This window comes from Taurulus bubalis, assembly GCF_910589615.1.
Source record: "Taurulus bubalis genome assembly, chromosome: 14".
In the NCBI taxonomy this organism is placed as follows: domain Eukaryota; kingdom Metazoa; phylum Chordata; class Actinopteri; order Perciformes; family Cottidae; genus Taurulus; species Taurulus bubalis.
The window spans coordinates 2,186,650-2,201,225 of record NC_136602.1 but is presented as its reverse complement, the minus strand read 5'-3'; the positions used below and the strand labels follow the sequence as shown (position 1 = coordinate 2,201,225).

The 14,576-nt window shown below is 48.3% G+C and overlaps 1 protein-coding gene across 1 annotated transcript; it reads right to left on the bottom strand.

The window, feature by feature from the left end:
• Nucleotides 1-351: 351 nt before the first annotated feature.
• Nucleotides 352-1,913, bottom strand: LOC306746997 (uncharacterized protein). The gene is made up of 4 exons (XM_079229987.1): nucleotides 1,790-1,913; nucleotides 1,097-1,158; nucleotides 849-997; nucleotides 352-768 (listed from the first exon to the last, which is right to left on the bottom strand). Exons 1-4 carry the CDS (start codon nucleotides 1,802-1,804, stop codon nucleotides 632-634), a joined length of 363 nt encoding a protein of 120 aa, XP_079086113.1. The 5' UTR covers nucleotides 1,805-1,913; the 3' UTR covers nucleotides 352-631.
• Nucleotides 1,914-14,576: the final 12,663 nt, after the last annotated feature.

The following is a 14,576-nucleotide window of genomic DNA, read 5'->3' as shown; positions in this document are numbered from 1 at the left end:
TACGTTCCTGTAGGTAGAGGGGTGCATGTCCATTGATGCATTTATAGGTGAGTACTAGGACTTTGTAGTCGATCCGGAATGAAACAGGGAGCCAGTGCAGTGAGTGGAGAATGGATGATATGTGGTCATACTTCCGGACTTTCTTCAGGACCCTGGCAGTGCTGTTTTGGATATACTGTAGTTTCTGGATGTTCTTGTCAGTGATCCCAGTGCAGAGGCCTTAAAGCTCTTTTACATGAAACAGGCCTTAAAGCTCTTTTACATGAAACAGGCCTAACCACCAAAATGGCAAAAACATCACAAGAGACCATTTCAAGTCCTCAGAGATTGTGTATTCTGATTATTGGGAAGGTTTTCACAGAAATTGTACAAAATACAAGAAATATCATAGAATGAATACATGATGATTACATGCTGATTACATAAATACATGATGAATACATGAAGACATAACGATTAGATAAATACACTTAGTATAAATAAGAATATTGACAGTGCATTATTTTGAAATATATATGTATATATACCATCACCGTAACCAAGCCGAAACAAGACAAACTGTCAGTATGATAATTATTGTTCAAAAAACAAATGTAATTTAAATATTAATCATTTTCCAACATCCCAGTGTTTACAATAACAAGACGAAGCCGTACGAGACGTCGACCAGTAGCCATGACAACGCTACCAGACAGGATGCGGTGATGAGACTGATCTTGTGGCTCACTCCGCTTGAAGATGTAGTTGCTGGGGCTGCAGTTGTAGTTGCTGCAGTGAAACAAAACATTAGTTGTACAATAGTTTGTGCAACCTTTGACATCGTTGATCAACTAGCTCTCGTTGCTTACATGTGATGTTCACACTGATTGAGGCGGTTTCAATGTCGAAGCCGGTGACGTTTGAAGCTGCTTCGGTCAAACTTTCTTTAATCTCAGCTTCAGTAGGAGGTAACGTTGTGTTAAAGTTGATTTTAATGTTGTTGATGACTGATCCAGCACTGCAGAAGGGGAAACAACAAATATAGTTTAAAGTATTAGATTTAAGACGCAATTATTGAATTGTAAGAATTGCAACACTGTTTCTCTAAACACAATACCTGAATGACGTCACTTCCATGGACTGGTAGGACGGGATAGTCGCTGTGAGGATAGGTTCCAGCTGCAGGAACAGAAATGAATATTAGACCGTATTTAAAGGACCAGTGTGCAGGTTTGTGGGGTCTATCAGTAGAAATGGAGTAAAACATGCATTACTAGCTTTGTCTCAAATTAACTGAAACTAAGAATCTGTGTGTTTTCATTTGCTCTGAATGAGTCCTTCATGTCTGTAGAGCAAAAGGATCGTCTTCATGGAGTTTGCCGCGCTGCAACACAATGTTTATACAGGAGCCCAAAAGGACAAATGAAATACTGGCTCTACACAAAGCGTTTTTATGTTAGCTTGAGGCCATAACGGTCCCAGAGAGACGACGGTTGCGTGAGCTCCGCTTTTCCTTTTCTTGAAAAGGACGATTCAGTTTGTTGCTGTCTGAAACAACACGACTAGATGCAGGAAACACACGTCAAACACTTTTTACTTTTGCCTTTAAACATTGAACTGTTTATATGAGAACAGTTGCGCAAGCTGGAGGATTTGTTTTATTTAATTTCATATATTCCCCTTGATGATTTTTTTAAATACCAAGTATACTTTCTAGTAAGTTTTGAGTTCTTTGATTAGATGATTGAGCTCTGTCATCAAATAATTCAGAAGTTGAACTAGCAGGTTTTATTCAAAGAATGAGACTTACCTCTTTAGTTATCATTGCAGCTCGTTCCTTGAAAGCTGTAGATGACGGATCACTCAAATCACTTGTAAATGTGGATTGAACAGATCTAAAAGTCACGCTTATTGTGGTTGGTGCAGCAGTTGTTGTTGTGGGGGTCACAGTTGTTGTTGTTGGTGCCGCAGTTGTCACAGTTGTTGTTGTTGGGGCCGCAGTTGTCATAGTTGTTGTTGTTGGGTCAGCAGTAGTTGTTGTTGGGGCCGCAGTTGTTGCGGCTGCAGTTGTTGTTGTTGGGGACGCAATTGTTATTGTTGGGGCAGCAGTTGTTGTTGTTGGGGCCGCAGTTGTTGGGGCAGCAGTTGTTGGGCTAGCAGTTTTTGTGGGGGCCGCAGTTGTTGTTGTCGGGGCCGCAATTGTTGTTGTTTGGGCCGCAGTTGTTGTTGCTGGGGCCGCAGTTGTTGGGGCAGCAGTTGTTGGGTTAGCAGTTGTGGGGGCCGCAGTTGTTGTTATTGGGGCCACAGTTGTTGGGGCAGCAGTTGTTGGGTTAGCAGTTGTGGGGGCCGCAGTTGGTGTCGTTGGGGCAGCAATTGTTGTCGTTGGGGCTGCAGTTCTTGTTGTTGGAGCCGTCGTTGTTATTGTTGGGGCCGCAGTTGTTGATGTTGTTGGGTCAGCAGTTGTTGTTGGGGCCGCAGTTGTTGTTGTTGTGGGGGCCATAGTTGTAGTTGTTGTTGGGGTCATAGTTGTAGTTGGGGCAGAAGTTGTTGTTGTTGGGGCCACAGTTGTTGGGGCTGCAGTTGTTGTTGTTGGAGCCGAAGTTGTTGTTGTTGGGACTGCAGTTGTTGTTGTTGGGGCTGCAGTTGTTGTTGTTGGAGCCATAGTTGTTGTTGTTGGGGCCGCAGTTGTTGGGGCTGCAGTTGTTGTTGTTGGTGCCGCAGTTGTTGTTGTGCGGGCTATAGTTATTGTTGTAGCAGCAGTCGTTGTTGTAGATGCAGCTGTTGTTGTTGTTGGGGTTGCAGTTGTTGTTGTGGGGGCCGCAGTTGTTGTTGTTGGGGCCGCAGTTGTGGGGGCCGCAGTTGTTGTTGTTGGGGCAGCAGTTGTTGTTGTTGGGGTCACAGTTGTTGTTGTTGGTGCCGCAGTCGTTGTTGTTGGGGCCGCAGTTGTCATAGTTGTTGTTGTTGGGTCAGCAGTAGTTGTTGTTGGGGCCGCAGTTGTTGCGGCTGCAGTTGTTGTTGTTGGGGACGCAATTGTTATTGTTGGGGCAGCAGTTGCTGTTGTTGGGGCCGCAGTTGTTGGGGCAGCAGTTGTTGGGTTAGCAGTTTTTGTGGGGGCCGCAGTTGTTGTTGTCGGGGCTGCAATTGTTGTTGTTTGGGCCGCAGTTGTTGTTGGTGGGGCCGCAGTTGTTGTGGCAGCAGTTTTTGTGGGGGCCGCAGTTGTTGTTGTCGGGGCCGCAATTGTTGTTGTTTGGGCCGCAGTTGTTGTTGCTGGGGCCGCAGTTGTTGGGGCAGCAGTTGTTGGGTTAGCAGTTGTGGGGGCCGCAGTTGTTGTTATTGGGGCCACAGTTGTTGGGGCAGCAGTTGTTGGGTTAGCAGTTGTGGGGGCCGCAGTTGGTGTCGTTGGGGCAGCAATTGTTGTCGTTGGGGCTGCAGTTCTTGTTGTTGGAGCCGTCGTTGTTATTGTTGGGGCCGCAGTTGTTGATGTTGTTGGGTCAGCAGTTGTTGTTGGGGCCGCAGTTGTTGTTGTTGTGGGGGCCATAGTTGTAGTTGTTGTTGGGGTCATAGTTGTAGTTGGGGCAGAAGTTGTTGTTGTTGGGGCCACAGTTGTTGGGGCTGCAGTTGTTGTTGTTGGAGCCGAAGTTGTTGTTGTTGGGACTGCAGTTGTTGTTGTTGGGGCCGCAGTTGTTGGTGCAGCAGTTGTTGGGTTAGCAGTTGTGGGGGCCGCAGTTGTTGTTATTGGGGCCACAGTTGTTGGGGCAGCAGTTGTTGGGTTAGCAGTTGTGGGGGCCGCAGTTGGTGTCGTTGGGGCAGCAATTGTTGTCGTTGGGGCTGCAGTTCTTGTTGTTGGAGCCGTCGTTGTTATTGTTGGGGCCGCAGTTGTTGATGTTGTTGGGTCAGCAGTTGTTGTTGGGGCCGCAGTTGTTGTTGTTGTGGGGGCCATAGTTGTAGTTGTTGTTGGGGTCATAGTTGTAGTTGGGGCAGAAGTTGTTGTTGTTGGGGCCACAGTTGTTGGGGCTGCAGTTGTTGTTGTTGGAGCCGAAGTTGTTGTTGTTGGGACTGCAGTTGTTGTTGTTGGGGCTGCAGTTGTTGTTGTTGGAGCCATAGTTGTTGTTGTTGGGGCCGCAGTTGTTGGGGCTGCAGTTGTTGTTGTTGGTGCCGCAGTTGTTGTTGTGCGGGCTATAGTTATTGTTGTAGCAGCAGTCGTTGTTGTAGATGCAGCTGTTGTTGTTGTTGGGGTTGCAGTTGTTGTTGTGGGGGCCGCAGTTGTTGTTGTTGGGGCCGCAGTTGTTGTTGTTGGGGCAGCAGTTGGTGTCGTTGGGGCTGCAGTTGTTGTTGGGTCAGCAGTTGTTGTTGTTGGAGCCGTCGTTGTTATTGTTGGGGCCGCAGTTGTTGCTGTTGTTGGGTCAGCAGTTGTTGTTGGGGCCGCAGTTGTTGTTGTTGGGGCTGCAGTTGTTGGAGCCACAGTTGTTGTTATTGTGGGGGCCATAGTTGTAGTTGTTGTTGGGGCCATAGTTGTTGTTGTTGGGGCTGCAGTTGTTGGGGCCACAGTTGTTGTTGTTGGGACTGCAGTTGTTGTTGTTGGGGCTGCAGTTGTTGGGGCCACAGTTGTTGTTGGGGCCGCAGTTGTTGTTGTTGGGGCAGCAGTTGTTGTTGTTGGGGCCACAGTTGTTGTTGTGGGGGCCACAGTTGTTGTTGTAGGGGCCACAGTTGTTGGGGCCGCAGTTGTTGGGGCTGTAGATGTTGTTGTTGCGGCTGCAGTTGTTGTTGTTGGTGCCGCAGTTGTTGGGGCTGCAGTTGTTGTTGTTGGGGCTGCAGTTGTTGTTGTGGGGGCTGCAGTTGTTGTTGTTGGAGCTGCAGTTGTTGTTGTTGGGGCCGCAGTTGTTGTTATGGGGGCTGCAGTTGTTGGGGCTGCAGTTGTTGTTGTGGGGTCCATAGTTGTTGTTGTGAGAGCAGCAGTTGTTGTTGTGGGGGCAGCAGTTGTCGTTGTTGGGGCTGCAGTTGTTGTTGTTGGGACTGCAGTTGTTATTGGGGCAGCAGTTTTCGTTGTTGGGGCTGCAGTTGTTGTGGGGGCCATAGTTGTTGTTGTGGGGGCTGCAGTTGCCGTTGTTGGGGCCACAGTTGTTGTTGTGGGGGCTGCAGTTGTTGTTGTGGGGGCCACAGTTGTTGTTGTTGGGGCCGCAGTTGTTGTTGTGGTGGCTGCAGTTGTTGGTGCCGCAGTTGTCGTTGTTGAGGCAGCAGTTGTTGTTGCTGGGGCCGCAGTTGTTGTTGTGGGGGCTGCAGTTGTTGATGTTGGGGCTGCAGTTGTTGTTGTGGGGGCCATAGTTGTTGTTGTTGGGGCCGCAGTTGTTGTTGTTGGGGCTGCAGTTGTTGTTGTTGAGGCTGCAGTTGTTATTGGGGCAGCAGTTGTCATTGTTGGGGCTGCAGTGGTTGTGGGGGCCATAGTTGTTGTTGTGGGGGCTGCAGTTGTCGTTGTTGGTGCCACAGTTGTTGTTGTTGGGGCCGCAGTTGTTGTTGGGGCTGCAGTTGTTGTTGTGGGGGCCATAATTGTTGTTGTTGGGGCCGCAGTTGTCGTTGTTGTGGCTGCAGTTGTTGTTGTTGGGACTGCAGTTGTTATGGGGGCAGCAGTTGTTATTGGGGCAGCAGTTGTCGTTGTTGGGGCTGCAGTTGTTGTTGTTGGGACTGCAGTTGTTATTGGGGCAGCAGTTTTTGTTGTTGGGGCTGCAGTTGTTGGGGCCATAGTTGTTGTTGTGGGGGCTGCAGTTGCCGTTGTTGGGGCCACAGTTGTTGTTGTTGGGGCTGCAGTTGTTGTTGTGGGGGCAGCAGTTGTTGTTGTTGGGGCTGCAGTTGTTGTTGTGGGGGCAGCAGTTGTCGTTGTTATGGCTGCAGTTGTTGTTGTTGGTGCTGCAGTTGTTGGGGCCGCAGTTGTTGTTGTGGAGGTCACAGTTGTTGTTGTTGGGGCCGCAGTTGTTGTTGTTGGGGCCGCAGTTGTCGTTGTTATGGCTGCAGTTGTTGTTGTGGGGGCAGTAGTTGTTGTGGGGCCCATAGTTGCTGTTGTGGGGGCTGCAGTTGTTGTTGTTGGTGCCGCAGTTGTTGTTGTTGGGGCTGCAGTTGTTGCTGTGGGGGCCACAGTTGTTGTTGTTGTTGGGGCAGCAGTTGTCGTTGTTGGGGCTGCAGTTGTTGTTGTGGGGGCAGCAGTTGTCGTTGTTGGGGCTGCAGTTGTTGTTGTGGGGGCCACAGTTGTTGTTGTTGTTGGGGCTGCAGTTGTTGTTGTGGGGGCAGCAGTTGTCGTTGTTGGGGCTGCAGTTGTTGTTGGGGGGGCCACAGTTGTTGGGGCTGCAGTTGTTGGGGCCGCAGTTGTCGTTGTTGGGGCCACAGTTGTCGTTGTTGGGGCAGCAGTTGTTGTTGTTGGGGCTGCAGTTTTTGGGGCCGCAGTTGTTGGGGCTGCAGTTGTTGTTGTTGGGGCCGCAGTTGTTGTTGTTGGGGCCGCAGTTGTTGGGGCTGCAGTTGTTGTGGGGGCCACAGTTGTTGGGGCCGCAGTTGTTGTTGTGGGGGCTGCAGTTGTTGTTGTGGGGGCCACAGTTGTTGTTGTTGGGGCCACAGTTGTTGTTGTGGGGGCTGCAGTTGTTGGTGCCGGAGTTGTCATTGTTGAGGCAGCAGTTGTTGTTGCTGGGGCCGCAGTTGTTGTTGTGGGGGCTGCAGTTGTTGATGTTGGGGCTGCAGTTGTTGTTGTGGGGGCCACAGTTGTTGTTGTTGGGGCCGCAGTTGTTGTTGTGGGGGCCACAGTTGTTGTTGTTGGGGCCGCAGTTGTTGTTGTGGGGGCCACAGTTGTCGTTGTTGGAGCCGCAGTTGTTGTTTTTGGGGCTACAGTTGTTAGGGCTGCAATTGTTGTTGTAGTTGCAGCTGTCGTTGCTGCAGTTGTAGTTGCTGCAGTGAAACAAAACATTAACTATACAATATTTGTGCAATCGTTGACATCATTGATCAACTAGCTCTCGTTGCTTACATATGACGTTCACACTGATTGAGGCGGTTTCAATGTCAAAGCTGGTGATGCTTGAAGCTGCTTCAATCAAACTTTCTTTAATCTCAGCTTCATTAGGAGGAAACGTGTTGATAAAGCTTGCTTCAATGTTGTTGATGACTGATCCAGCACTGCAGAAGGGGAAACAAAAAATATAGTTTAAAGCACTACATTTAAGCCGCTATTATTGAATTGTAAGAATTGCAACACTGTTTCTCTAAACACAATACCTGAATGACACCACTTCCAAGGACTGAAAGAAAGGGTATTGCGATATGAAGATAGGTTCAAGCTGCAGGAACAGAAATTACCATTAGACCTTCTTTAAAGGACCAGTGTGCAGGTTTAATGATAATTAAAATGTTTATAGCGCTTTTCTGAGAACACAAAGACGCTTTACATTGGGGACAAGAGACAGAGACAAACGGAACAAAACAAAAATGGAAAGACGAAGCAAACAAAACAAAACAAACAGAACATTTTTGGTAACAACAAAAAAAAAACTGTAGAAGCTGTGAGGGTCATAGTGGAGGATATGTGCAGGGGTTTAGCAAGTGAAGGTGAGTTGGAAGAGGTGGGTTTTGAGGGCCTGCTTAAATGAAGATAGGTTTGTGGGGTAGAAATGGAGTAAAACATGCATTACTAGCTTTGTCTCAAATCAACTGAAACTAAGAATCTGTGTGTTTTCATTTGCTCTGAATGAGTCCTTCATGTCTGTAGAGCAAAAGGATCGTCTTCACGGAGTTTGCCGCGCTGCAACACAATGTTTATACTGGAGCCCAAAAGGACAAATGAAATACTGGCTCTACACAAAGCGTTTTTATGTTAGCTTGAGGCCATGACTGTCCCAGAGAGTCGGTGGTAGCGTGAGCTCCGCTTTTCCTTTTCTTGAAAAGGACGATTCAGTTTGTTGCTGTCTGAAACAACACGACTAGATGCAGGAAACACACGTCAAACACTTTTTACTTTTGCCTATAAACATTGAACTGTTTACATGAGAACAGTTGCACAAGCTGGAGGATTTGTTTTATTTAATTTCATATATTCCCCTTGATGATTTTTTGAAATACCAAGTATACTTTCTAGTAAGTTTTGAGTTCTTTGATTGGATGATTGAGCTCTGTCGTCAAATAATTCAGAAGTTGAACTAGTAGGTTTTATTCAAAGAATGAGACTTACCTCTTTAGTTATCATTGCAGCTCGTTCCTTGAAAGCTGTAGATGACGGATCATTCAAATCACTTGTAAATGTGGATTGAACAGATCTAAAAGTCACGCTTATTGTGGAAGGTGCAGCAGTTGTTGTTGTTGGGGCCGCAGTTGTTGTCGTTGGGGCCGCAGTTGTTGTTGTTTGGGCAGCAGTAGTTGTTGTTGGGGCCGCAGTTGTCATTGTTGGGGCTGCAGTTGTTGTTGTGGGCGCCATAGTTTTTGTTGTTGTTTTTGGGGCAGCAGTTGTTGTTGATGGGGCTGCAGTTGTTGTTGTTGGGGCCGCAGTTGTCGTTGTTGGGGCTGCAGTTGTTGGGGCCGCAGTTGTCGTTGTTGGGGCTGCAGTTGTTGTTGTTGGGGCTGCAGTTGGTGGGGCCGCAGTTGTCTTTGTTGGGGCTGCAGTTGTTGGGGCCGCAGTTGTCGTTGTTGGGGCCGCAGTTGTTGTTGTTGGGGCTGCAGTTGTTGGTGCCACAGTTGTTGTTGTTGGGGCTGCAATTGTCGTTGTTGGGGCTGCAGTTGTTGGGGCTGCAGTTGTCGTTGTTGGGGCTGCAGTTGTTGGGGCCGCAGTTGTCGTTGTTGGGGCTGCAGTTGTTGGGGCCGCAGTTGTCGTTGTTGGTGCCGCAGTTGTCGTTGTTGGGGCTGCAGTTGTTGTTGTTGGGGCTGCAGTTATCGTTGTTGGGGCCACAGTTGTCGTTGTTGGGGCCGCAGTGGTCGTTGTTGGGGCCGCAGTTGTTGGTGCCACAGTTGTTGTTGTTGGGGCCACAGTTGTCGTTGTTGGGGCCGCAGTTGTTGTTGTTGGGGCTGCAGTTGTTGGTGCCACAGTTGTTGTTGTTGGGGCTGCAGTTGTTGGTGCCACAGTTATTGTTGTTGGGGCCGCAGTTGTTGTTGTTGGGGCCGCAGTTGTTGTCGTTGGGGCCGCAGTTGTTGTTGTTTGGGCAGCAGTAGTTGTTGTTGGGGCCGCAGTAGTCATTGTTGGGGCTGCAGTTGTTGTTGTGGGCGCCATAGTTTTTGTTGTTGTTATTGGGGCAGCAGTTGTTGTTGATGGGGCTGCAGTTGTTGTTGTTGGGGCCGCAGTTGTCGTTGTTGGGGCTGCAGTTGTTGGGGCTGCAGTTGTTGTTGTTGGGGCTGCAGTTGTTGTTGTTGGGGCTGCAGTTGTTGGGGCCGCAGTTGTCGTTGTTGGGGCCGCAGTTGTCGTTGTTGGGGCTGCAGTTGTTGGGGCCGCAGTTGTCGTTGTTGGGGCCGCAGTTGTTGTTGTTGGGGCTGCAGTTGTTGGTGCCACAGTTGTTGTTGTTGGGGCTGCAGTTGTTGTTGTTGGGGCTGCAATTGTCGTTGTTGGGGCTGCAGTTGTTGGGGCCGCAGTTGTCGTTGTTGGGGCTGCAGTTGTTGGGGCCGCAGTTGTCGTTGTTGGGGCTGCAGTTGTTGGGGCCGCAGTTGTCGTTGTTGGTGCCGCAGTTGTCGTTGTTGGGGCTGCAGTTGTTGTTGTTGGGGCTGCAGTTATCGTTGTTGGGGCCACAGTTGTCGTTGTTGGGGCCGCAGTGGTCGTTGTTGGGGCCACAGTTGTTGGTGCCACAGTTGTTGTTGTTGGGGCCACAGTTGTCGTTGTTGGGGCCACAGTTGTTGTTGTTGGGGCTGCAGTTGTTGGTGCCACAGTTGTTGTTGTTGGGGCTGCAGTTGTTGGTGCCACAGTTATTGTTGTTGGGGCTGCAGTTGTTGTTGTTGGGGCTGCAGTTGTTGTTGTTGGGGCTGCAGTTGTTGGTGCCACAGTTGTTGTTGTTGGGGCCACAGTTGTCGTTGTTGGGGCCGCAGTTGTTGTTGTTGGGGCTGCAGTTGTTGGTGCCACAGTTGTTGTTGTTGGGGCTGCAGTTGTTGGTGCCACAGTTATTGTTGTTGGGGCCGCAGTTGTTGTTGTTGGGGCTGCAGTTGTTGGTGCCAGAGTTGTTGTTGTTGGGGCCACAGTTGTCGTTGTTGGGGCCGCAGTTGTTGTTGTTGGGGCTGCAGTTGTTGGTGCCAAAGTTGTTGTTGTTGGGGCTGCAGTTGTTGGTGCCACAGTTGTTGTTGTTGGGGCTGCAGTTGTTGTTGTTGGGGCTGCAGTTGTCGTTGTGGGGGTCACAGTTATTGTTGTTGGGGCCACAGTTGTTGTTGTTGGGGCCGCAGTTGTCGTTGTTGGGGCTGCAGTTGTTGTTGTGGGGGCAGCAGTTGTCGTTGTTGGGGCTGCAGTTGTTGTTGTTGGTACCGCAGTTGTCATAGTTGTTGTTGTTGGTGCCGCAGTTGTCGTTGTTGGGGCTGCAGTTGTTGTTGTGGGGGCCATAGTTGTTGTTGTGGGGGCAGCAGTTGTCGTTGTTGGGGCTGCAGTTGTTGTTGTGGGGGCCACAGTTGTTGTTGTTGTTGGGGCAGCAGTTGTTGTTGTTGGGGCCGCAGTTGTCGTTGTTGGGGCTGCAGTTGTTGGGGCCGCAATTGTCGTTGTTGGGGCCACAACTGTCGTTGTTGGGGCAGCAGTTGTTGTTGTTGGTGCCGCAGTTGTCTTTGTTGGGGCTGCAGTTGTTGGGGCCGCAGTTGTCTTTGTTGGGGCTGCAGTTGTTGTTGTTGGGGCCGCAGTTGCTGTTGTTGGGGCTACAGTTGTTGGGGCTACAGTTGTTGTTGTGGGGGCCACAGTTGTTGTTGTTGGGGCTGCAGTTGTTGTTGTTGGGGCCGCAGTTGCTGTTGTTGGGGCTACAGTTGTTGGGGCTACAGTTGTTGTTGTAGTTGCAGCTGTAGTTGCTGCAGTTGTAGTTGCTGCAGTGAAACAAAACATTAATTATACAATATTTGTGCAACCGTTGACATCGTTGATCAACGAGCTCTCGTTGCTTACATGTGACGCTCACACCGATTGAGGTGGTTTCAATGTCAAAGCTGGTGATGCTTGAAGCTGCTTCAATCAAACTTCCTTTAATCTCAGCTTCATTAGGAGGAAACGTGTTGATAAAGCTTGCTTCAATGTTGTTGATGACTGATCCAGCACTGCAGAAGGGGAAACAAAAAATATAGTTTAAAGTATTACATTTAAGCCGCTATTATTGAATTGTAAGAATTGCAACACTGTTTCTCTAAACACAATACCTGAATGACACCACTTCCAAGGACTGGAAGAAAGGGTATTGCGATATGAAGATAGGTTCAAGCTGCAGGAACAGAAATGACCATTAGACCTTATTTAGAGGACCAGTGTGCAGGTTTAATAATAATTAAAATAGCTTTGTGTCAAATCAACTGAAACTAAAAATCTGTGTGTTTTCATTTGCTCTGAATGAGTCCTTCATGTCTGTAGAGCAAAAGGATCGTCTTCACGGAGTTTGCCGCGCTGCAACACAATGTTTATACAGGAGCCCAAAAGGACAAATTAAATACTGGCTCTACACAAAGCGTTTTTATGTTAGCTTGAGGCCATGACTGTCCCAGAGAGTCGGCGGTAGCGTGAGCTCCGCTTTTCCTTTTCTTGAAAAGGACGATTCAGTTTGTTGCTGTCTGAAACAACACGACTAGATGCAGGAAACACACGTCAAACACTTTTTACTTTTGCCTATAAACATTGAACTGTTTACATGAGAACAGTTGCACAAGCTGGAGGATTTGTTTTATTTAATTTCATATATTCCCCTTGATGATTTTTTGAAATACCAAGTATACTTTCTAGTAAGTTTTGAGTTCTTTGATTGGATGATTGAGCTCTGTCATCAAATAATTCACAAGTTGAACTAGTAGGTTTTATTCAAAGAATGAGACTTACCTCTTTAGTTATCATTGCAGCTCGTTCCTTGAAAACTGTAGATGACGGATCACTCAAATCACTTGTAAATGTGGATTGAACAGATCTAAAAGTCACGCTTATTGTGGTTGGTGCAGCAGTTGTTGTTGTTGGGCCAGCAGTTGTTGTTGTTGGGCCAGCAGTTGTTGTTGTGGGGGCCGCAGTTGTTGGGGTCACAGTTGTTGTTGTTGGTGCCGCAGTTGTTGTTGTTGGGGTCACAGTTGTTGTTGTTGGTGCCACAGTCGTTGTTGTTGGGGCCGCAGTTGTCATAGTTGTTGTTGTTGGGTCAGCAGTTGTTGTTGTTGGGGCCACAGTTGTCGTTGTTGGGGCTGCAGTTGTTGTTGTGGGGGCAACAGTTGTTGTTGGTGCCGCAGTTGTTGGGGCAGAAGTTGTTGTTGTTGGGGCTGGAGTTGTTGTTGTTGGAGCCGCAGTTGTTGGGGCAGCAGTTGTTGTTGTTGTTGGTGCCGCAGTTGTCATAGTTGTTGTTGTTGGTGCCGCAGTTGTTGTTGTGGGGGCCGCAGTTGTCGCTATTAGGGCCGCAGTTGTTGTTGTTGGAGCCGCAGTTGTCGTTGTTGGGGCAGCAGTTATTGTAGTGGTGGCCACAGTTGTTGTTGTTGGGGCTGCAGTTGTTGTTGTGGGGGCCACAGTTGTTGTTGTTGCCGCAGTTGTTGGGGTCACAGTTGTTGTTGTGGGGGCTGCAGTTGTTGGTGCCGCAGTTGTCGTTGTTGGGGCTGCAGTTGTTGTTGTGGGGGCTGGAGTTGTTGTTGTTGGAGCCGCAGTTGTTGGGGCAGCAGTTGTTGTTGTTGTTGGTGCCGCAGTTGTCATAGTTGTTGTTGTTGGTGCCGCAGTTGTTGTTGTGGGGGCCGCAGTTGTCGCTATTAGGGCCGCAGTTGTTGTTGTTGGGGCCGCAGTTGTCGTTGTTGGGGCAGCAGTTATTGTAGTGGTGGCCACAGTTGTTGTTGTTGGGGCTGCAGTTGTTGTTGGGGCTGCAGTTGTTGTTGTTGGTGCCGCAGTTGTTGGGGTCACAGTTGTTGTTGTGGGGGCTGCAGTTGTTGGTGCCGCAGTTGTCGTTGTTGGGGCTGCAGTTGTTATTGTTGGTGCAGCAGTTGTTGTTGTTGGGGCCGCAGTTGTTGGTGCCGCAGTTGTCATTGTGGGGGCCACAGTTGTCTTTGTTGGGGCAGCAGTTGTTGTTGTTGTTGGGGCCACAGTTGTTGTTGTTGGTGCAGCAGTTGTTGTTGTTGGGGCAGCAGTTGTTGTTGTTGGTGCCGCAGTTGTCGGGGCCGCAGTTGTCGGGGCCGCAGTTGTCGTTGTTGGGGCCGCAGTTGTTGTTGTTTGGGCCGCAGTTGTTGTTGTTGTTGTTGGTGCCGCAGTTGTTGTTGTTGGGGCCGCAGTTGTTCTTGTTGGGGCTGCAGTTGTTGTTGTTGGGGCCGCAGTTGTTGGGGCTGCAGTTGTTGTTGTTGAGGCCGCAGTTGTTGTTGTTGGGGCTGCAGTTGTTGTTGTAGTTGCAGCTGTAGTTGCTGCAGTTGCAGTTGCTGCAGTGAAACAAAACATTAATTATACAATATTTGTGCAGCCTTTGACATCGTTGATCAACTAGCTCTCGTTGCTTACATGTGACGCTCACACCGATTGAGGCGGTTTCAATGTCAAAGCTGGTGATGCTTGAAGCTGCTTCAATCAAACTTTCTTTAATCTCAGCTTCAGTAGGAGGTAACGTGGTGTTAAGGTTGATTTTAATGTTGTTGATGACTGATCCAGCACTGCAGAAGGGGAAACAACAATATAGTTTAAAGTATTACATTTATGCCGCTATTATTGAATTGTAAGAATTGCAACACTGTTTCTCTAAACACAATACCTGAATGACACCACTTCCATGGACTGAAAGAAAGGGTATTGCGATATGAAGATAGGTTCAAGCTGCAGGAACAGAAATGAATATTAGACTGTATTTAAAGGACCAGTGTGCAGGTTTGTGGGGTCTATCAGTAGAAATGGAGTAAAACATGCATTACTAGCTTTGTCTCAAATCAACTGAAACTAAGAATCTGTGTGTTTTCATTTGCTCTGAATGAGTCCTTCATGTCTGTAGAGCAAAAGGATCGTCTTCACGGAGTTTGCCGCGCTGCAACACAATGTTTATACAGGAGCCCAAAAGGACAAATGAAATACTGGCTCTACACAAAGCGTTTTTATGTTAGCTTGAGGCCATAACGGTCCCAGAGAGACGACGGTTGCGTGAGCTCGGCTTTTCCTTTTCTTGAAAAGGACGATTCAGTTTGTTGCTGTCTGAAACAACACGACTAGATGCAGGAAACACACTTCAAACACTTTTTACTTTTGCCTTTAAACATTGAACTGTTTACATGAGAACAGTTTCACAAGCTGGAGGATTTGTTTTATTTAATTTCAGATATTCCCCTTGATGATTTTTTGAAATACCAAGTATACTTTCTAGTAAGTCTTCAGTTCTTTGATTGGATGATTGAGCATCAAATAATCAATTAATTGAACTAGCAGTTTTTATTTAAAGAATGAGACTTACCTCTTCAGTTATTAATGCAGCTAGTGTCATGAAAGCTGGAGA